Source organism: Dermochelys coriacea, chromosome 1 (genome assembly GCF_009764565.3).
Source record: "Dermochelys coriacea isolate rDerCor1 chromosome 1, rDerCor1.pri.v4, whole genome shotgun sequence".
Taxonomy (NCBI): domain Eukaryota; kingdom Metazoa; phylum Chordata; order Testudines; family Dermochelyidae; genus Dermochelys; species Dermochelys coriacea.
Genome location: NC_050068.2, coordinates 44,537,372 through 44,560,587, shown reverse-complemented (window position 1 = coordinate 44,560,587; position 23,216 = coordinate 44,537,372). Strand labels below are relative to the sequence as shown.

General features: G+C 44.5%; 1 protein-coding gene across 8 annotated transcripts in view; it reads left to right on the top strand.

The window, feature by feature from the left end:
* The window catches only part of USP12 (ubiquitin specific peptidase 12), a 119,336-nt gene that overhangs the window by 25,778 nt on the left and 70,342 nt on the right, over positions 1–23,216 (top strand). For 3 of the 8 annotated variants that reach the window (XM_043504329.1, XM_043504327.1, XM_043504324.1), the window contains exon 1: positions 4,420–4,658. The exons of 1 other annotated variant lie outside the window; for it this stretch is intronic. In XM_043504329.1, coding sequence (XP_043360264.1) covers positions 4,611–4,658 — 48 coding nt within the window. In that variant the 5' untranslated portion in view covers positions 4,420–4,610. Of the gene's footprint in view, positions 1–4,217; positions 4,659–11,195; positions 12,047–23,216 lie in introns of those variants that run through there. 4 more of the 8 variants (XM_043504325.1, XM_043504328.1, XM_043504326.1 and 1 more) reach the window with 4 other exon arrangements.

Genomic DNA, 23,216 nt, shown 5'->3' with positions numbered 1-23,216 from the left:
TGTATACCCTGGTTCACAATGGGATAAGATAAAGTAGAGCAATTACAGGATTCAGAGAGGGTTATTGAGGATAGTGAGATGACATTTCTTAAATGCCAACTGAGAACTCTTAAACAAGAGATGGAGTAACAAGTTTTTAACAATGGGACTCTTATAGATTCCAAAATATAGGAAAGAAAGAAGGCTCTTATCCTCTAAACACAGAGACTACACTAAAAAAATCTCTGCTAAAATCTCATCTAGTTTTTCTTTATTTGGCAAAGGATCTGGTTATTTTCCCCCTGCTCCTATAACTACTGTAAATATTTATAAACTATTTTAATTTTCTTCTCCTTCAGGTGTTGAGATTATGGAGATAAAACTGATTTAGAATTGTACTTGAATGACTCCTAATAAATTAGCAGCTAGGTACAGAGTTGCTGCCTTTAGATTAATCCCAATGTACTATATATAAAATAATAACGTAAAAACACTAAACTTGGTGTCAGTTAAAGTAGATTTACCTATAATATACTTAACACAGAACCTAAAAAGCAAAGAAATTAAAATTTAAGGAAACCAACAGTATATACCATCTATTCCTCCACCCAAGGACACACACCTGACTAATAGCACAATGAGCTTACAACACAAATGAATCTCGACCTCTGCCTATGTCTTCACTGCCAAAGGAGGTGTGTTTTTACAGTGAGATACTAATACACATTAGTTATCTTGCCGTAAAATCCTAGTGGAGACAAGGCTCTCTATATTTTACTCTAATGTGGGTAGATGAGGTCAACCACAGTTGGAAGGTATAGTGTTGACCTTGCCTAGTGGTCAAAACTTGTCTTCAGTGGGCACGGCATGTTGTTAGAATGATGAAAGACAGACGAGCTAAGTGTCTTTTGGACAGACATCCTTATGATGCTTGACCTTGTGGTTGACCAAGGAGAAGATGGAGGGATAATACTGAGCAAGGCCTAAGAGGTCTTAATGTGAATTACCATCAGTGCGAAAAATATGCTCTTGACAGAAAGGGGTGAGGACCTGTATGATCTATAGAGCAGGGAGGAGAACATAAGAACAGCCATACTGGGTCAGACCACAGATCCATCTAGACCAGTATTCTCTCTTCTGACAGTGGCTAATGCCAGGTGCTTCAGAGGGAATGAACAGAACAGGTAATCATCAAATGATCCATCAAGTAGTTAATATTATGGAGTGCTCGCAACTCCAAAATAGAGGGTTGCAACAAATAGTTCTATTATAATGCTCATTTTGAACATACACTTCTGCCCCCCAATATTTTAGTTGAAAGAGCTCTTGAGCTGCGTTTTTCTGGATCTAATGTTAGTGTTAAATAGGATTTTTCTAATGACCTTCAGAAGTGAAGAATCACAATTGTTTATATAATAAAGACTCAAAAATCTATGGTTTTCACAGTGGAAAAAAAAAAGCCCTTATGAGTTTTGGCCACTTGTTTCTAAACTCTGTTTATTTATGTATTTATTATTATTTATTAAAATGTGCTCAGCACTTTCCATATGTGTAGGAAGAGACAGTCACTGCCTCAAAGATATTGTAATCTAAAAGGACAAAGGATGGAGGAAAGGGAGTCTCATATAAAGTGATTAAGATGAATGGACACAGGTCTTATTAGTTCTAGTTCTAGATTTGTTGTTTGAAAAATATATATGTATAAACTGTCCACTCTGATAATCCCTATCTCTTCAGCAGTTGAAGGTTTAGCCTGTCTCTTCCTGGAACAGGCTCTGCCGTTGAGTCAGGAGTATGCCTCCCCACTTTAAAAAACATAATAAAAAAATCTGATTTAAAAATCCCTTCTCCCCTTGTCTTTTCAGCATCCCAACAATCAATCCATTCCCTCAACATGAATGGCAAATTCAAAACTGATTAAAGGAAATACTTTTTCACATAATGTACAATTAGCCCGTGGAACTCATTGATACAAGATATTGAAGAGTTTAGAAGGATTTATTAAGGGATTATCCATTTAAATGAATATCCAGAATTATTGGAGTGTATGTGTGTAGGTATGTGTGTATATATATGAAAAAAGAGTTTTACAAGGGAGAGAAAGCCTCATGCTTCAGGGCTTAAGTCAATTCCTAACTCTTGAATTGTTAGGAGGCATTCTTCCCTAGGGATAAAATATCCCATAATTGCCTATTGCAGGATGTCTTGCACCTCCTCTGAAACATCTGATATTGGACTACATGGTCCTGTGGTCTGAAACAGTATTGTAATTCCTGTGACCTGATAAATGACTCTTTTAATGCTGAAACCAGTGTCAGTGTCAGGATCGGGCCTTGAGGCTTGTGGCAACATCATCTGCCTCAGGCTCTTTGCCCTGCAGATGCAGACTCCCCCTCCAGCTAGGGAGGCCAACTGTCCAGGATTGGCCTGGAGTCTCCAGGAATTAAAGATTGTCATGTGATGAAATCTCCAGGAATACAGCCAACCAAAATTGGCAACCCTATCTCCAGGAGAGGTGGTGGTGGTGGTTTCAAAATTCATAGATATACATGTCTGTGAATGAATACAAGGGGGGGCTGATCCACCCTGTGTTACTCCAGTGTAGTGATTTTCAACCAGTGGTCCAGGGACCCCAGGGGGCCTGCAGACTATGCCTGGGATTTCCAAAAGGGTCTGCACCTCCATTTGAAATTTTTTAGGGGTCTGCAAATGTAAAAAGGTTGAAAACTAGTGCTATTGTAATGTTGACAGACCCTGGTCATTGGCGGGCAGGATCAAACCAGGGACCTCTGGAGCTTAGTGCATAAACCTCTACCGCAGGGGTGGCTAACCTGAGCCTGAGAAGGAGCCAGAATTTACCAATGTACATTTGCAAAGAGCCACAGTAATATGTCAGCAGCACCCCATCATCTCCCCCACCCAGCTCCCTGTACCTCCCACCCACCAGCAGCCCCACCGATCAGTGCCTCCCCCTTCCTCCCCACACCTCCCAATCAGCTGTTTCATGGCTTGCAGGAGGCTCAGGGAAAGGATACTGCAGGCTCAGGGGAGGGAGCAGGAAGGGCAGGGCCTGTGGCAGAGCATTGAGCACCCCCCGGCACATTGGAAAGTTGGTGCTGTAGCTCCAGCCCGAGTCGGAGCCACATATTAACTTCTGAAGAGCCACAGGTTAGCCACCCCTGCTCTACCGCATGAGCTAAAAGCCAACTAGCTGTTAGCTAAGGCTGGAGAACAGACTCATTTAACTCTCTCTAAGTGGTCTTGGTGCCACTAGAAGGAACAGAACACCACACCAAGGAGGTGTGTGGGTTACATACTTCCCCTAGATGAGGAAGTGTGTCCCAAGCTTCAGTCTTCCTAGTTGAAATCCCATGCAAGCCCCCACTTGTAACACCGCTAGGCGGGCAGGATCAAACCGGGGCCCTCTGGAGCTTAGTGCATAACTGGCTGTTAGCTAAGGCTGTAGAGCAGACTCATTTTCTCTCTCTCGCTAAGGGGTCTCAGTGCCACTAGATGGGACAGAGCACCACACTCAGGAGGCGTGTGTGTTACACTTATGGTGACCAGAGAGTAAGTGTGAAACATCGGGATGGGTGGGTGGGGGGAATAGGAGCCTATATAAGAAAAAGACCCCAAAATCGGGACTGCCGCTATAAAATCCGGGCATCTGGTTACCCTAGTTACACTTTGCTGGTGTAACCCCGTCCATGTCAATGGTGTTGCAGCTGTTTAAAGCTGCAGTAAAACAGTGGCCAATCTAGGGTGACCAGACCTCCCGTTAAAAGCGGGACTGTCCCGAGATTGTCCCGCCTCCCGACCGAATCTGTCCCGATACTTCGTTTCGAGCGCGTGTTTTCTCTTTCCCCCGCCCTCAGGGGGCGATGACGGGCAGGGGGCGCGCCCCTTCCATTGTTACGCTGACCCGGCCCGTGCGGGTGTTCGGCGGCGGGCCCTTCAGGCGCTGACGGCTTTCGGCTTCCGTCTTCAGCGGCAAGATTTATTTCCCGCTGCCCCACGTGCTGCACGCGCGCTGGGGTGTTCTTCTCAACGCCCGGGCCCCTGGACTCTGGGGTTTGCCCACCGCTCTCCCCTCTGAGGAGAACTAAGTTTCTGAGCCCCCCCAGCAACGGGAAGAGGCGGCAAACAGCCAGAGCCCGCCACGGGTCAGGCTCCAGGGGCCCCTGCTTTGTCCGCCAGGCACGTGCTTTCTGGCCGCCGGGGGGCCTGGTTTCGGCCAGGTGCGGCAGGTTACTGCCGCCATGTGCTGCGCCGCCACCCCTGCAGGTGGGGAGGGGGCTGAATGGCACAGTAGAGCTAGCGCCCGGAGAGAGCCAATGTGAGGCGGCGCTAGAGCCCGGCGCTGGGAGACGCTTAGAGTGGGCGGCGCAAAGGCCCGAGAGGAAGCAGAGGGCAGGTGTTGGGCGGCGCTAGGGCGCAGAGGGAGCCGGCGTCAGGCGGGGTGGGCTCGCGGTCTGTGTCCGCGCGCGGGGCCGGGGGGGAGAGAGGGGTCCGCGCTCTAGACTCTGCCTCTCGGAGCCGCGCGCCCGGCGCGTGTCCCGCTGCAGCGACTGGTGGGGGCTGCCCCCTCCCCGGCTCGGCGCTGTGAGTGGGCGGAAGATGGCGCTGGGCGGATGGAAATCCTAACGACGGTCTCCAAAATCGCCTCTATCTGTACCATGGTGAGTGGGGGCGGCCGGGCACGCGCGGGGCCTGTGCGGGAGGGAGGTGATCTAAGGGGGCCGGGTGTGAGGGGAAGCCTCCTGGCGGGGCGGCTGTGCATGCTGCGGGGGTTGGGGCGTGAGCCAGGCTCTGAGTCGGGGGTGGGTTTGGAATGGGGACGGAAGGCGGCGCTTGCGCGGCCTGCAGCAGCGCGCGTGGGGAGGGGGGCCGCTTCCTTCCCTTGCAAGCAGGTGGCACGGGTTATGTTGGGTTTGAAAGCCAAGCTCCTCGGAGCGGAGCTTCCTCTCTGCCTGGGTTTTGTGCGGCCCCTGTAGAAGAGCGTGCCGCTCGCCGTGGGAGGGAGCGAGGGTGGGAATCAAAAACTGGCTGTAGTTAATCGGCTTTAAGGAATGCAGCACTGAGGCAAGCGCTCATGGCAGTGGGGAAGCGTAATATGGACATAAGGTGAAACTTGATTTAAATAACACAGGAAACTAGAAAAGGAGGACTTGTGGCACCTTAGAGACTGACAAATTTATTAGAGCATAAGCTTTCGTGAGCTACAGCTCACTTCATCGGATGCATTTGGCTCACGAAAGCTTATGCTCTAATAAATTTGTTAGTCTCTAAGGTGCCACAAGTACTCCTTTTCTTTTTGCGAATACAGACTAACACGGCTGCTACTCTGAAACTAGGAATCATTAGTTAACCAGTAAAGTCTTTATCAAAATTGTACTGGAAATCTTGCAGATGCTTTAAAATATTTGCTCAAGCTGGTTTTTACTGAGTATAGGATTTCTAGAGATCGTGATTTTTTCCCCCCCTAACTCCACATCATTTTTTGTCAGTAGTAATTAGTACATAATGCCTCACTAATGTGATGTGGGCATGGTTGTCATGTCACAGTGCACACTGGTGCACTCTTGGTTACCCTTAAAAGCTGCATTCGCAGCCAGTGTAATTAGTCTTGTGCAGTATGGTACACATACTAGTATGTAGTCTGAAAGGTTTGTATCAGTCCAAATCCTGATTGGAACACACCTTTCAGTGTTTATTTTTAATTGAACTTCATCCTTTAATTATTTGTGAAGAAAGTTATGACCACACTAATTGGTGTAATAGAACTTTTCTGTCTCTAATTTAAAAAAATTGGGAATTCAGTGCTCTTTGAGAGTGCTGAACTTTGAGACAAAGCTATCCTCTAACCTGTAGAAATTGCCTCTCCTCACAGATGAGGCACATTGGCAGACTATTGTAGGGAATCTTGCATTCCACTTTTCTGTAAAACTGTACTATCAATGGTTTCAGAGTAGCAGCCGTTTTAGTCTGTATTCGCAAAAAGAAAAGGAGGACTTGTGGCACCTTAGAGACTAACACATTTATTTGAGCATAAGCTTTCGTGAGCTACAGCTCACTTCATCGGATGCTGAAGTGAGCTGTAGCTCACGAAAGCTTATGCTCAAATGAATGTTAGTCTCTAAGGTGCCACAAGTACTCCTTTTCTTTTTGTACTATGAATGAAGGAGCTATCTACACATCTTTTGAGAGCACAAAAATGTGAATTTAGAGACTGCAGAAGTGGGGAGAGACCTATTGGATCATTCCCTACAGTACTTTCTCTAGGCTTTTTTCTCTGTCTAGTTATAAACTTCTCAAGCAGTGGGGCTTCCTCCACTTTCCATGGGAGACTGTTCTGCAGTTTTTAGGAATTTCTGTATATATCAAGCAAAAGTTTCAAAGGAGGCCCAAACACTTCTAAATGAATAACTTTCTATAGCTAAGTCAGCTAAAATTGCCAGTAACGTTGCTAGTCTACTGTAGTGACAAGTTTGTGGTATGAGAGAGCACTCAAAGTGCTTTCAGGTAAGCCACTGAATAGTCGTCAGGTATGGGTTGGATTTGAACAAGTGACTTAGGAGAGGACTCTACAATCTGTGTTATCACCTAAGCCATTTTCTTTCAGTTAAATCTCATGTGATGAACTAAAATATGTCTATATATAACCGAGACATTTTTACATCAGGTACATATTATGGTCAGTCTTATGGTTTATTAACTCATGATGTGCTCTGGGATAAAGCCATTATAAAATTTAAAATGAATTTCAAAATGTCTGTGCTTTACTAGGATCTTGGGATAGGACAGCTAGATGAAGATACCTGTTTTAAAGCTGCTGTTTAAATTTAATAGGTAATCTAGGATCTTATTTACAATCATAGTGTAAATTAATGCACACATTATGCTGAAGCTGGTCCCAACAGTATAGTTTTCATGCTGAGATGAAAAGTTCTTAGTTTAGGTGGTGTTTTAAATCTTTGTTTTGTTAAAAATAAAATAAAATAAGTATTCAAAATTTACATTTACAATTTGACTCTCTCATGGTGGCTTGATGAAAATGGGGTTGGTACAGAGAGAATAAGGGATAAAGGAGTTAAGGAGAGCTGGCTGTTTCTCAATGGGACAGTAGTGAAGGCATAACTTCAAACTGTTCTGATGCGGAGGTAAGATAGGAAGGCTCTCTCAGGAGCTCTTTAATGACCTGAAAATCAAAAAGAAATCCTACAAAAAGTGGAAATGTGGACAAATTGTTCAGGAGTACAAAACATTAGCACAAGCATGTAGGGACAAAATCCAAAAATGTAAGGGTACAAAATGAATTACACCTAGCAAAGGGCATAAAAGGCTGTAAGAGGTTCCTTAAATACATTAGGATTGAAAGAAAGACAAAGGAAAGTGTAGGTACTCTACTTCCTGGAGAAGACACACTAATAAGTGACAGGTTTCAGAGTAGCAGCCGTATTAGTCTGTTAGTTTTCCACCAAATGCATCCGATGAAGTGAGCTGTAGCTCACGAAACCTTATGCTCTAATAAATTTGTTAGTCTCTAAGGTGCCACAAGTACTCCTTTTCTTTTTACTAATAACTATGACAGCAAGAAGGCTGAGGTGTTTAATGCCTATTTTGCCAAGCTCAGTAATCTTCGCTAGAAAATTAATGGTGACTGGATACTCGGCACAATATTAACAAGGGAAAAGGAGCACATTCCAAAATAGGGAAAAACTAGTTTAAAGAATGTTTAGATAAGTTAGGTATATTCAAGTCAGCAGGGCCTGATGAAATTCACTCTAGAGTACTTAAGGAGCTAGCCAAAGCAATCTTGGAACTGATAGTGATTATCTTTGAGAACTCAGAGGATAGGTGAGATCCCAGAGGACAGGAAAAGGGCAAACCTACTACCTTTTTTTAAAAAGGGGGACAAAGAGGACCTGCACAATCATAAATCAGTCAACTTAACTTCAGTACCTGGAAAGATACCAGAATAAATATTAATCAATTTGTAAGTACCTAGAGGATAATAGGATTATAAGGAATAGTCAATATGGATTTGTCAAGAACAGGGTCACAAACCTAGTGGATGGGGGAAAGCAATAGACATGATATCTAGATTTTAGTAAGGCTTTTGACACAGTTCCACATGACATTCTCATAAGCAGACTAGGGAAATCTGGTTTAGATGACATTACTAGAAGGTGGGTGCACAACTGGTTGAAAGATAGTACTCAGAGTAGTTATCAATGATTCGTTGTCTAACTGGGAGGGCTTATCTAATGAACTCCAACAGGGGTCAGCCCTGTGTGTTGTACTGTGATGCTTCTCAAAGGCATCCAGAGTTGTGAGGCACCTCATTTCCATCTGCCCTTAGCACGAGGAAGTCTTGTCTGTGACTGCTGTGGATCAGCTCCCTGACTCCAACATCCTCTAGCGACATGAGCACTAACTTCCAGGCCTCGGCAGGCCTTGCTTTGTCTGTGAAGGTTAACGATAGGCACACCAAGCATCCCTCTTGAGCACCCAGCCCCTGGTCCACCGAACACTCACAGAAATCTCAGATTTGCTACTCTCAGAGGAATAGTACACACAAGTTTACTAGTTTTAATTCAGGATTGCCATTTTTCTTAACAAACACTTAAACTTATTCTTGTTTTCACTATAAATATATCTATTACCAAAGAACAGAGATTTAGATGATAAAAAGTAAGAATATTGGAAACAAATGATTACATATAAAACAAAATCATAACATTCTTTCTAGAGCTGAAATTTAACTCTCAAAATATTCCTGTCTCCAGCAAGATAGCTTATTTTAAGTCCTCTCCTCAGCATTTTCAACCTGGATGGCTGAGATCCCCCTTTCATAAGATGAAGCCTGCTGGCACTTGTCTTCATAGATTGAAGGATGCCAGGGTATCTCTCTGCATCCCAGATAGTCCAGATCTTTTATCTTCACATGAAAACAGGGTCTCTCCCCGCCGCCCCCTGCTGTTTACCTCTTCCTGTTAGTTTCCTTTTGAAGTCTCCACAAGCTCTTCAATAGCATTTGAGTTAGTATGCTAATAGATTTCTATAATAAGAAACACAATACACAATGGTCCACCGGGGAGATAAGTGTCTTCCACTTTCTGTCCGGACAAGTTTGTCTCAAGTCATCCAAAAGTAGCATACCCTGTCTTTACAAAGCCTACAGAATATAATTTTCAGCATATATTTAGAACTTCTTGCACATTTTCCATACTTGCATATCATAAGAGACCTTACATGACCCCTTTTGGTGAACCCAAGGGATTCCATTTCACATGTATTTTCCGAAAAAGTCCTTTTGAAGTTCCTAATGCTTCCCAGAGATTGCATTAGTCACATCTCCTAGAGAAATTACATACAGTTCCACAATAGCACATAAACAATGACATTTTTAATTCAATTGACTCCTGAAATCCTTAGTTCAATTAGATTTAACTTAATTCCATAAGGTTTGTGTAAGGTATTGCAGGATATTGTTATATCTGTCACAGTAAATAATGCTGTATTTGTAGTCGTGCAGCCAAATGGTTTTGGGAGTCAGCTACTGCGCTGCTGAGCCAATTTGGGTAGAGGAGGAGGAGGAAACTGAGCAATTACCTGTGGATGAACTTTTCCTGGGGCAGCTTCACTTGGAGGAGCACCATGTCTGGGCTTGAGAAACAAATTGAGTGGTGTGAAAAGATAGTGCTGCAGACCTGGGATGACCAATAGTTGTGATAGAATTTCAGGATATAGGCACTTTCCCAGAATGGTACTGACCCCTGAGCTGCTGCAGTAGAGTATGAACATGAGAGTTCCTCTTATCTTGGATATGTGTGTGGCCATCACCATCTCGAAGCTAACTATCTCCCAGTTGGTCAGTAGCTAATCAGTTTGGTGCTGTTACAGCTGTTGTCATGGAGATGTTCAGTGCATTAAAGTGCTGATCCCCCAGGTGATAACTCTTGGTAGTGCACAGAAGATTGTTGATGGATTTGCATGGTTGGGGTTCCTGAATTATATTGGGGCCATTGATGAGACCCTTGTGCATATTCTTTTGCCTCCCACACTAGAGTTCATAAACAGAAATGGGTATATCTGAATGGTGCTTCAGATATGGTTGATGACTGGTTGATCACCGTGGAAGGTTTGCCAATATTGATGTGAGGTGGTCTGGAAAGATCCATGTTGCTAGGATCTTTAGAAACTCAGAACTGTTTTCTTTAATGAAAACATGTGTCCTCCCAGAACTACTTTGGATGTTAATGGTGGTATGATTCCCAGGGTCCTTCTGGGAGACCTAGATTACCCTTGGCTTCCCTCGTGTATGAAGCCTTTAACTGCACATTTGGATAGAGAAAGGGGCTGTTCAACTATACCCTGAGTAGCTGGAGAATAACAGTGGAATGTGTATTCAGAAGGCTGAAAGGGATATGCTGGTGTCTGATAACAAGGCTGGAGTCTGCTGAGCAATATCTGCCTAATGGGATAACTTTTTCAATGGGAGAGAACCTCACTGATTGGCAGAGGTGCAGAGACTTTCAGAACATTGTGAACAGCCAGAGCGGCTGCCTCTGAACACTGCAATAAATGGTTAAGGCTAGATGGTCAGGGATGCCTTATGCTTTATTTTGAGGCTAGGAGATTAAATTGTTAATGCCTTTTTTGTTGGTCTTAACTAAAAGGGTTGTGTGTGACCAGATTCTTAACACGTATAATATTAGCAACAAGGGGGAAGGAACATAGGCTAGAATAGGGAAAGAACAGGTTAAAGAATATTTAGCTAAGTTAGGGGATGTCTACGCTGCAATGTAAGCCAAGGGTCTTTTGGATTTGAGTCCGGAGATTTGGTATTCATAAGTCTGCACTTGAGTATCCACACTGATTAATGACCCTGGGTTTACAATTTTTGGGCCTGGGTCTCACACCTGCTCTCCCGCATCCACTCTGCACTATGCAGATTTGAGTCAAACCAGCCTATATCTCAGGCTTCCTAGTTCTCTCCATAGCTGTAGCTGCTCTAGTCCTTGGTTCCTTGTGCATTGTGGGAAAACTTGACTATCCATCCTTCAGAACCATACTGGAAGTTGTTTCAGCCCACCAACACATCCAGCCAAGCCACCTTTTGGGTCTTCATGCTCTCAGCAACCAGAGCCAACAACATAGATGAGGCACCATTTGAAGAACTTGTTCTGCTTGTTCTTTCGTTCCCATTTCAGGAAACGGGCAGAGCATCAGTGAGATGCTGGTGGATGTTTTCATGGCATTTTCTGACCTACTGAAGGCACCTCTCAGCGGAGAAGAATGAAATGCTAACTGGCTAATGCTGCTCACAACTCTCAGTATAGCTGCTGATGTCCTCTGTGTAGATCAGTGCTTCCTGAGCAGGATCACAAGTACAGACTGGTGGGATTGTATCGTCATGTGGACCTGGGATGATCAGCTGTGGCTCCAGAAGTTTTGCATGAAGAAAGTGATGTTTCTGGAGGTTTGTGAGCAGCTTTTCATGAACCTCCAATGTGAGAGAGGGTGGCCATGCTGGTCCAGAAGCTGGTTGTATAACCATCTGGAAGCTGGGTACTTCTGACTTCTACAAGTCCACTGCCAACTAGATTAGTGTTGGCAATTTGAGTGGGATGGTTGTGGTGGTGGTGGTGGTTTCAGAGGCAACGAGGCCTGTGATTTACTCAAACCTGGCAAGCATAAAAAATATCCTTGCCGTAATTTCTGGTTTTGAGAGAATGGGGTTCATGGATGCCAACATGGACTGCTAGAAAAGTGCATGATGACAGACTTTTCAGCTGATTGGTAGTTTTCCTTCATGGACATACTGGGACATAGCATGGACATACTGGGATGCTATTCTCATCAAATGACATTGTCATAAATGGAGTAACTGTCCCCACTTTTATTCTAGGAGACCCCACCCTTGTGTTAGGAGATTGTACCTGATTTCAGAAGCCCTGGCAAAGGAAGGTTTAATTACACTCTCAATAGGTACAGAATGGTGGCTGAATGTGCATTTGGCCAATTAAAATCTTGCTGGTGCTGTTTACAGAACCGTTTGGATGTAAGTGTTACAATGCTGTCTGCATTATTGTGGCTTGCTGTGCTCTTCACAATGTTTTACTGCATCATGACAGCGCGATTCCGCCCTGCCAGGCTCCTGCTTGATTGTGGTTGGCCTGCAGAGGTAGAAGGGCCTGAAAATAGAAATGAAACAGTACACTGTCTCAGTATTTCAGAAAAGTTTTATTGTATCATCAGCAGAAATTTCTTTAGGATCTCAAGGCCAAAACATGATATTTTGTGCTTCAGTGTATCTGAGACCAACAGTTTTTTAGTTTCCAAATGCTGTTTGTACACCACGTAGAGTTAAGCACCACTTTAGAGCGTAAAACCTTCACACATAATGGTAAGGTGAAATTTACAAAATTCATTTAGTGAATTTTTGTTAAAAATTGCAGTCCACTTTAACCTTGGGGGGGCGAGTGCCATTTTCCATAGTTTGCTACCTATGGTTTTTTTTTATCCTTTTAGGCGTTTAGGAGGACATAACATTTCGGGAGATTCCTGAATGGCAAAGGGATATTCTGTTCCAAGTTACTGGTGGCAAGCCAGATGTGTTGAGTTCCTACTATCATATCATCATAGGACTTAATCACATTAGCCATGCCATCAGGGGCTCGCTCACCTGCACATCTACCAATGTGATATATGCCATCATGTGCCAGCAATGCCCCTCTGCCATGTACATTGGCCAAACCGGACAGTCTCTACGCAAAAGAATAAATGGACACAAATCTGACAGGAATCATAACATTCAAAAACTGGTAGGAGAACACTTCAACCCCTTTGGCCACTCAGTAAAAGATTTAAGGGTGGCAATTTTGAAATAGAAAAGCTTCAAAAATAGACTTCAATGAGAAACTCCTGAGCTTGGATTAATATGCAAATTAGATACCATTAACTTTGGTTTGAATAGAGACTGGGAGTGGCTGGGTCATTACACATATTGAATCTGTTTCCCTAAGTTAAGTATCCTTACACCTTCTTGTCAACTGTCTAAATGGGCCATCTTGATTATCACTACAAAAGTTTTTTTTCCTCCTGCAGATAATAGCTCATCTTAACTAATTAGCCTCTCATAGTTTGTATGGCAACTTCTAACTTACCTGTATGTGTATCTGTATATCTTCTTACTATATGTTCCATTCTATGCATCCGATGAAGTGGGCTGTAGCCCATGAAAGCTTATGCTCTAATAAATTTGTTAGTCTCTAAGGTGCCACAGGTACTCCTGTTCTTACTACTGGAAAAGTTTGCAGCTATCGGCACCTGGGGAAATCAGCAGGATGCAGCGCTAGTTTCCACAGGGATTATTGTCTCCCTATAGGCTGCTGAAAGCTCTCTGCATTCATGTGTTACCTTTATGCAGCTGTGGTTTACAATATAAACTGCATGGACTACATTTGTTTATGGATGACGTGCAAACGGCCTCTGACAATACAAACGGCTAATCTGGCAATATGTGGACTGTATACGCAACACAGTGATTGCTAGGACTCATAATATGGCATGTATCACCTAATCTCCCCCCCCGCCCCCCCCGGGCATATTTCTGTAACAAAGAACCGAAAAGCACTTCCCTATCCCCACCACGTTTCTGGACTTCATACAACCCCCTGGTGTATTTGAACAGTTAATTCATCACCTACGGATTATTCCCTCCTCTCTTTCCCCCCCGGTTCCCTCCCTCCAAATCCATTTACAGGCAATTCGGTACCCTCTGGCATGGCTGCTTTTGTATAGTGCGACGTACTGTCAGGGAAGGCAATGTAAAGTCTTTCTTTTAGCACAACACATCTTTGTAATAGTGTGAGAGTATGTTCATTTAACTGTTGTTAGCACTTCCTGGTATCCATTTTGAATTCCATGTGGTGGGAATGGGAGATGCTGAGGTGCTGGCATGCATTAGTTTATTAGTGGATAAACACTGCTGCCCGTGGCTTGCATTGCAATCCAATAATTGCATTGGATCATCAGCTGGAAATCCCTCTTTTTCCTATATCAGTAATAGACATGAAAGTGAAAACTTGTCAGACTCCAGTGCTGCTACTTTCTTCTGTTTCTGGTTTTGTAGTGGGCTACTCCTCTGGGGGGTCATCAAACAGCTCTTCTGAGTATGGATGCAGGAAGTGCTTGTAGGTGATCTGGTGGCAAAGCCTCCTCAGGGACTGTCGTGATCACCAGAGTCACTTCACAAGCAAGTTTTGGCAATTGCTGGTCCCCTACCCTCTTCCCCCCACCCCAGTGCTGTCTTACATTAGAAGTTAGAAGGTTGCCATCCCTTCTTATAAATTTTATATTGTATTATAAACCACTGGTGGCCCAGTGCTTGTCACGGTTCCCGGCACTTGGTCAAAATCCTCTTAAAAGAGACAGGATAATGAGGAGTTCCCAGAGGTGTGGTTCTCATCTCTGGGTTTCTGATAGTCCATCTTGAGCTGCTTGATCCACTCTCTGCATTGGTCATTAGTCTGTTGAATCCCCAACACTAACAGCTTCTTTAATTATTTCTTGGTGCATGTCAGGGTTCCTTCCCCACTGTGAACTCTAGGGTACAGATGTGGAGACCTGGATGAAAACCTCCTAAGCTTACTTTTACTAGCTTAGTTAAAACTTCCCCAAGGTACAAACTATTTTACCTTTTGCCCTTGGACTTTTGCTGCCACCACCAAACGGCTAACTGGGTTTTTTTAATTAGGAAAGAGCTGTTTGGAAACATCTTCCTCCCCCCCCCCCCCACAAAGTCCTCACCAAAACCTTGCACCCCCCCTTCCTGGGGAAGGTTTGGTAAAAAACCTCACCAATTTGCAAAGGTGACCACAGACCCAACCAAACCCTTGGATCTTAAGAACAGTGAAAAAAACATTCAGTTTCTTAAAAGAAGAATTTTAATAGAAGAAAAGGTAAAAAGAATCACCTCTGTAAAATCAGGATGGTAAATACCTTACGGGGTAATTCGATTCAAAACCTAGAGAATCCCTCTAGGCAAAACGTTAAGTTACAAAAAGACAAAAACAGGAATATCCATTCTATTCAGCACAGTTTATTTTCTCAGCCATTTAAAGAAATCATAATCTAACGCATATCTAGCTAGATTACTTACTAAGTTCTAAGACTCCATTCCTGTTCTGTCCTCGGCAAAAGCATCACACAGACAGACAGATCCTTTGTTTCTCCCTCTCTCCAGCTTTGAAAGTATCTTATCTCCTCATTGGTCATTGTGGTCAGGTGCCAGCAAGGTTATCCTAGCTTCTTAACCCTTTACAAAAACCCTTTAAAAATCCTTTGAAAGGATTTTTCCTCTGGCCAGGAGTGATTTTAAAGGTGTTTACTCTTCCCTTTATATTTATGACACGGCCCCCAAATCACAGCTAGGGTGAAACGCTGACTGGGATTTCTTCCTGGAGCTCTAGGAAAAAATAGAGTTAATAAGACGCATGCACCTCTAAATATACTACTAAGAATATAAAGACTAACAATATTTTCCACATCTCAAGGACGATTTTAACCAGTTGATTCTGGGAAACTTTCACGGAGAGTGCATCAGCCACTTTGTTAGAAGCTCCTGAGTTGTGTTGGATGTCGAAATCAAAATCTTGAAGAGTTAAACTCCATTGAATAAGTTTTTTTTTTTTTTTTTTTTTTTTTTTTTATTTCCCGTGGCGGTATGAAGCCACTGTAGCGCAGCATGGTCGGCTTGCAGGTGGAAACGCCGTCCACAATCATATGGGCGTAGCTTTTCCAGAGCATAGACAATGGTGTAACATTCTTTTTCACTGACTGACCAGTTGCTTTCCCTCCCAGACAGTTTTTTTCTGAGAAACACTACAGGGTGGAATTCTTGATCCGGTCCTTCCTGCATTAAAACTGCTCCCACACCAAGCTTGGACGCATCTGTGGTTACTAGGAACGGTTTGTCAAAGTCTGGGGCCCTTAGTACAGGGTCAGACATGAGTGTCGCTTTAAGCTGGTTAAAGGCCTTCTGACACTCTTCGGTCCACTGGACGGCATTTGGCTTTTTCTTTTTGGTTAGGTCTGTCCGTGGGTATTTAGCTGTATCGCAGTACAAATCGCCTGTAATAACCGACCAAGCCTAAGAAGGATTGAACCTGTTTCTTTGACTTTGGGACAGGCCACTTTTGGATAGCATCCACTTTGGCCTATAGGGGGTTGATAGTTCCTTGACCCACCTGGTGTCCAAGGTAAGTCACTCTGTTTAGGCCTATTTGACACTTCTTAGCCTTAACAGTTAGTCCTGCCTCCCTTATGCTCTCAAAGCCTTTTTGTAGATGTTCTAGGTGTTCTGCCCAGGAATCTGAAAATATGGCCACATCGTCAAGGTAGGCAACTTCATATTCTCCTAATCCCGCTAAGAGACCATCTACAAGTCTTTGGAAGGTGGCAGGTGCATTCTGCAGCCCGAAAGGGAGCACATTGAATTCATACAGCCCGACGTGTGGTGAAGGCTGACCTTTCCTTGGCGGATTCATCTAGCGGTACCTGCCAGTACCCCTTGGTTAAGTCTAAGGTAGAGATGAACTGGGCCAGTCTCAGTTTCTCTAATAGTTCATCTGTGCGTGGCATTGGATAGTTGTCTGGGTGAGTTACAGCATTTAGCTTACGGTAGTCCATGCAAAAACGTATTCCCCCATCTGGTTTGGGAACTAGAACCACTGGAGATGCCCATGCACTGCCAGAGGGGCAAATTACACCCATCTGTAACATATCCTGGATCTCCCGTTCTATAGCACTTTTAGCTTGAGAAGACACCTGGTAAGGTTGGACTTTAATTGGGTGAGCATTACCTGTGTCAATGGAGTGGTATGCCCATTCAGTCAGTCCTGGGGTGGCTGAGAACGTTGGCGCATAGCTAGTGCACAGCTCTTGGATCTGCTGTCGCTGCATATGCCTAAGGGTCATGGAGAGGTTCACCTCTTCCACGCCACCAGCACTTTTCCCTTCATAGCAGACACCTTCAGGCCACTCAGCGTCATCTCCTCCCTGGGCTATAAACTGACAAACCTTTAATTCTCTGGAATAAAAGGGCTTTAGAGAATTAATATGGTATACCTTAAGCTTTCAGTTGGAGGTGGGGAATGCTATGAGATAATGAACAGCTCCCAGGCACTCCTGGACCATGAATAGCCCTTTCCACGACGCTTCCATTTTATGGGCCTGGAGCGCCTGTAAGACCGTGATCTGGTCTCCTGCTTTGAAGGAACGCTGTCTGGCATGTTTATCATACCAGGCTTTTTGCTCTTTTTGAGCATCCTGTAGGTTTTCTTTAGCAAGGGCTAGAGAGGTTCGGAGGGTGTTTTGTAGGTTGGTTACAAAGTCCAGAATGTTAGTTCCTGGAGAAGGTGTAAATGCCTCCATTGCTGCTTCACCAACTGTAACGGCCCCTTTACCTCATGGCCATATACAAGTTCAAATGGTGAAAACCCTAAATTAGGATGTGGTACAGCTCTGAGGCAAAGAGCAACTGCTGCAACACTAAGTCCCATTGGAATGCTCATTTAAGAATTTACGTATCATGGCCCCCAAAGTTCCATTAAACTTCTCCACCATGCCATTTGTTTGATGGTGGTAAGGAGTGGCAACCAAATAATTTACCCCATGAGCTTCCCAGAGGCTTTCCATAGTTCCTGCCAGGAAATTAGTACCTGCATCTGTGAGGATGTCGGAAGGCCAACCTCCCCTGGCAAAAATATCTGCTAGTGCCTGGCACACACTTTTAGCCCTGGTGTTGCTTAGAGCTACTGCTTCCAGCCATCGGGTGGCAAAATCCATGAACGTCAGTATGTACTGCTTTCCTCTGGGTGTCTTTTTCGGAAAATGACCCAGAATATCCACAGCTACTCGCTGAAATGGAACTTCAATGATGGGGAGTGGCTGGAGAGGGGCTTTGACCTGGTCTTGGAGTTTTCCCACTTTTTGGCATACCTCACAAGACCGGACAAGGGTAGAAACATCCTTGCCCGTTCCCTCCCAGTGGAATGACCTCCCCAACCGGTCTTTGGTCCTGTTCATCCCAGCATGGCCACTAGGATGATCGTGGGCTAAACTCAAGAGCTGAACCCGGTACTTAGTTGGAACTACCAACTGTCTCTGAGGATGCCAGTCTTCGTGGTGTCCACCAGAAAAAGTTTCCTTGTATAAAAGTCCTCTTTCTACAACAAACTTGGATGGATTAGAAGAGCTGAGAGGCAGTGGGTTGCTCCGTGCTGCCGTCCAAGCTCTCTGGAGGCTTTCATCTATTTCCTGTTCAGTCTGGAACTGTTCCCTTGATGCTGGAGACATCAGTTCCTCATTGGACTGTGGACCTATGCTTGGTCCCTCTGGAAACAATGTAGGGGATGGGGCTGTTTCCGTTGACCGTGAACTGCTCTCCGCTGGTGCACTATGTTGGGGTTCAGGCTCCGACTGAGCCTCTTGTGTAGGATTATTGGCTGCTGCCGGTTCAGGTTTGGTGGGGCCCTCTGGTGTTGGGGTTGCAAGTACTGGATTCAGTGCTGGCAATGGGTCTGGTGCTGGTTGTTCCGCCGGTTCCGGTTCTGGGACTGACTCTGTCTGGGTCTCTGTGACTGGATCCACTACTGCTGTTGCAGACATTTGGCCTGGGGTTCGTATCCATCACCTCTGACCGGGTCCTGGTAGAAGTTTCCTGAATAGAGCTAGGCATGACTGCTTGTTTAGCCTGGCTGCGGGTGACCATTCCCACCCTCTTGGCTCGCTTCACATGACTGGCCAAGTCTTTCCCCAACAGCATGGGGATGGGATAATCATCATAGACTGCAAAAGTCCACGTTTCTGACCAGCCCTTGTACTGGACAGGCAACTTGCCTGTAGGCAAATTGAAAGAGTTGGACTTGAAGGGTTGAATCTTCACTTGGATCTCTGGGTTGATTAAATTGGGGTCCACTAAGGAAACATGGATAGCTGACACTTGTGCTCCGGTGTCCCTCCACACGGTGACCTTCTTCCTGCCCACACTCAAAGTTTCCCTCCGCTCCAAGGGTATCTGGGAGGTATCTGGGCCTGAGGACCTCTAGTGTGATTCCGATGCAATGAACTGTAATCTGTTGGGGCAGTTGGCCTTTACATGCCCCGGCTCGTTACATTTAAAACATCGTCCAGCTGACGGGTCACTGGGGCGAGGTGGGTTACTGGAGAACGGTGTGGCGGGACGATAAGGTGGCTGGAGGGTTCCTTGGGAGGTAGTTGGGGCCTTGGGCAGCCCCCGGTAGTAGGGGATGGTCTGAGGTTGTCCCTTCTGGTATCTGCTCCAACTGCAACCAGTTTTTTTCTTTTCTGCCACCTCCACCCATTTGGCTCCAATCTCCCCCGCCACAATTACAGTTTTGGGCTTCCCATCTAGGATGCATCTTTCTATTTCTTCAGTAACACCCTCTAAGAATTGCTCCATTTGCATTAGGAAGTGCAAATCTTCTGGAGATTTAACACTTGCTCCTGATATCCAGGCATCCCAATGTTTCACAATGTGGTAGGCATGTCGGGTAAATGACACGTCTGGTTTCCATCTTAGGGCTCTGAATCGCTGATGGGAATGCTTGGGTGTTAGCCCCGTTCTGACTCTTGCCTTGGCTTTAAACCGTTCATACTGGTTCATGTGTTCCTTAGGCATTTCAGCCGCCACCTCAGCTAAGGATCCAGTGAGCTGCGGCCTCAGCTCTACCATGTATTGGTCTGTAGAGATGCTGTACCCAAGGCAGGCCCTTTCGAAGTTTTCTAAGAAGGCCTCGGTATCATTGCCTACCTTGTAGGTGGGGAACTTTCTGGGATGGAAAGTGGTACCTGGAGAAGGATTGCTAGAGTTTGTTGGTATATTCTGCTGAGCCTTTGCCTTCTCCATCTCCAGTGCATGCTTCCTCTCTCTTTCATTTTCCTCCAGTTCTTTGGCCCTTGCCTCCATTTCTTTTTTCCTTTGCCTCCATTGCTCTTCTGTGGGCAGCCTCTTGGTTTTTTTTCTGCCTCTTTCGCTGCCTCCATTTCTTTGTCCTTTGCCTCCATTTCTCTTCTGTGGGCAACTTCTAGGGCTTTTTCTGCCTCTTTCGCTGCCTCCATTTCTTTGTCCTTTGCCTCCATTTCTCTTCTGTGGGCAGCTTCTAGGGCTTTTTCTGCCTCTTTCGCTGCCTCCAGTCTGGCTAACTCCAATTTGTGTTGTGTCTTGGTTTCTGTCATCTTTACCTCTCTGTTTTTAACTAACTTTACACCCGAGAGTTAGAAATAAAACAAACAAAAAAAAAACTTGGCTTGTAAAATTTTGCTGTGCTGTAATATGCCTATATTCTCTGATAGTGATTGTCAGCCTACGGAAAAATCGAAAAAAAAACACCAACAAAAAACCAAAAACAAAAACAAATTCAAAAACCCCCCACCACCCTAACATCTTTGTCTCCAGGCAAATAGGCAGAAAATCCCTCTAGTTGTTCTTAGGTTAAAAAAAATTTTAAAAAAAATCTTCTTCAGTCTGTGAAGACTGGTGAATTTCCCTGCAGGAGGTTAACTACCCTGCCTTTAGGTAGAGAAAACTCCAGCTCACAAAAGACAATTCCCTTTTGTCTCTGCTCTGGCCCCAAAGCAGAAAAAAAACTAGCTGCTTTAAGCCAAAACCCTGTTTTTCAGCAGCCCAAAGGAAAAAAAAAATTCCCTTTTAAAATCTGTTTCTGGTTCAAAAAATCTCAAATTGATCTCAAAATGATTTCAAGTTAATCCCACCGCTCTGCCACCATGTCAAGGTTCCTTCCCCACTCTGAACTCTAGGGTACAGGTGTGGGGACCTGCATGAAAACCATCTAAGCTTACTTTTACCAGCTTAGGTTAAAACTTCCCCAAGGTACAAACTATTTTACCTTTTGCCCTTGGACTTTCGCTGCCACCACCAAATGGCTAACCAGGTTTTTTATTAGGAAAGAGCCATTTGGAAACGTCTTTCCCCCCAAAATCCTCACCAAAACCTTGCACCCCCCTTCCTGGGGAAGGTTTGGTTAAAAAAAAAAAAACCTCACCAATTTGCAAAGGTGACCACAGACCCAACCAAACCCTTGGATCTTAAGAACAGTGAAAAAAACATTCAGTTTCTTAAAAGAAGAATTTTAATAGAAGAAAAGGTAAAAAGAATCACCTCTGTAAAATCAGGATGGTAAATACCTTACGGGGTAATTCGATTCAAAACCTAGAGAATCCCTCTAGGCAAAACGTTAAGTTACAAAAAGACAAAAACAGGAATATCCATTCTATTCAGCACAGTTTATTTTCTCAGCCATTTAAAGAAATCATAATCTAACGCATATCTAGCTAGATTACTTACTAAGTTCTAAGACTCCATTCCTGTTCTGTATCCGGCAAAAGCCTCACATAGACAGACAGACCCAGACCCTTTATTTCTCCCTCCGCCCTCCAGCTTTGAAAGTATCTTATCTCCTCATTGGTCATTGTGGTCAGGTGCCAGCGAGGTTATCCTAGCTTCTTAACCCTTTACGGGTGAAAGGGTTTTTCCTCTGGCCAGGAGGGATTTCAAAGGTGTTTACCCGTCCCTTTATATTTATGACAGTGCACATTGTCATTTCTGGCACTCTTACTGAAGTCAAACATCTTGCTCACCTCGCACTAGAGATTTAACAGTATCTGACTCTGTCTTGTGACCAGGTAGCAGTGCTCTTGGCAAAGGGCAACTACTCTCTGGCTATATCTAATGCAGGAGACCGTTCACTCTGTTTCCAGTTTAGCAGTCAGAATAAACTGGAAAGGTTAAGTACTAAATAGCTGTACTTGAACCAGGAGCATTGCTTCCTTTACCTGGGAGTTGATTAACTAGTCTTGGGATAGAAAGGTCAAGAAACACCGGCCCATAGGTTTGTGGGATAACATTCGTGAATTTTCAGGACACGAGTCTAGGGATCCAAACCCAAGCTGCACCCCCGCTGCAAAACAGTAGAGTTTTTACCTAAGTCAGAGTGGCTCTCAGGCTTGGACCCAACCTGTTTGGATTCTAGAGCCTGGGTGGTGAGGGCTTACTGATCTGAATCAGGCCGATTTTTTGTGTGGACAGAAGGGGGATTTGGGCTTAAACTGAGTCTGAGCCTCAGCTTACATTGCAGTGTAGACGTACCCTGGGGTGTATTCAAATCAGCAGGGCTTGATGAAGTCGCACCAGAGGACTTGGGGAACCAATAGCGATTATCTTTGAGAACTCATAGAAGCATGGTGACATCTCAGAGGACTGGAGAAGGGCAAACGTACCTATAAATGGCAAAAAACATTAACAGAGAGTTAAGGTTACCTGGTGGTAGCTCATGCCCTTCCAGAACAGTGTGTTCAGCAAAACTCAAATTTCTGAAAACCAGGAGTACAGAGTTGAGGTGTATACACACACACAATCTTAATTCTGCTTCCTGGAGCTGACAGTAGCCACTGGAAATTATCTGCATGTGCTCTAGCTGCTTTCAGGATTTTACGGTAGATTTACTGAATCATGGAATCAGTAGGTGGGGCAGGTTGGTAGTGTGTGTATTTTGCAATACGAGGACATCTTGGTCGGAATTCCTGTGTGTGATCAAAGGAAAGAGGTGCATGTGTATCTTGAAGTTCCAGTCTGGATCATTTTGATACATAATTGTATAGGTTGTGTCAATAGCAGGGCACTGGAGTCTTCTTGCTATGAATGTTGTCAGTAGTGAGGTGCAATATGAGGGCACCCTGTGGATTTAATATGGGTAGGGGGAAAGTATAGGTTTAGGCGGTATCCTGTGTGTAAGTATTGAAGGGTTTGTAAAAGGGTATGAAATGGTTGTTAAATGTACAGGCGTAGTACTCAGCCTACTTCCCAGACACAGTGTTTGAGTGTAGGGCAGATGTAGGTAGCATCTGTCCATTACTTAACTCTGCATTAATAAAGCTTAATTTCTTCTTTTTTTTTTTAAACAGGAAGATAAATGTTGGTAGCAGTTATTGGCCATTTAGGTAGTTGTAGTTCTCATCTAGATTTGTAGTTGATATGTAACTGTGGCTAGGTAATAAGCAAAAGACTAGCTCATAAGAACGGCCATACTAGGTCAGACCAAAGGTCCATCTAGCCCAATATCGTGTCTTCCGACAATGGCCAATGCCAGGTGCCCCAGAGGGAATGAACAGAACAGGTAATCATCAAG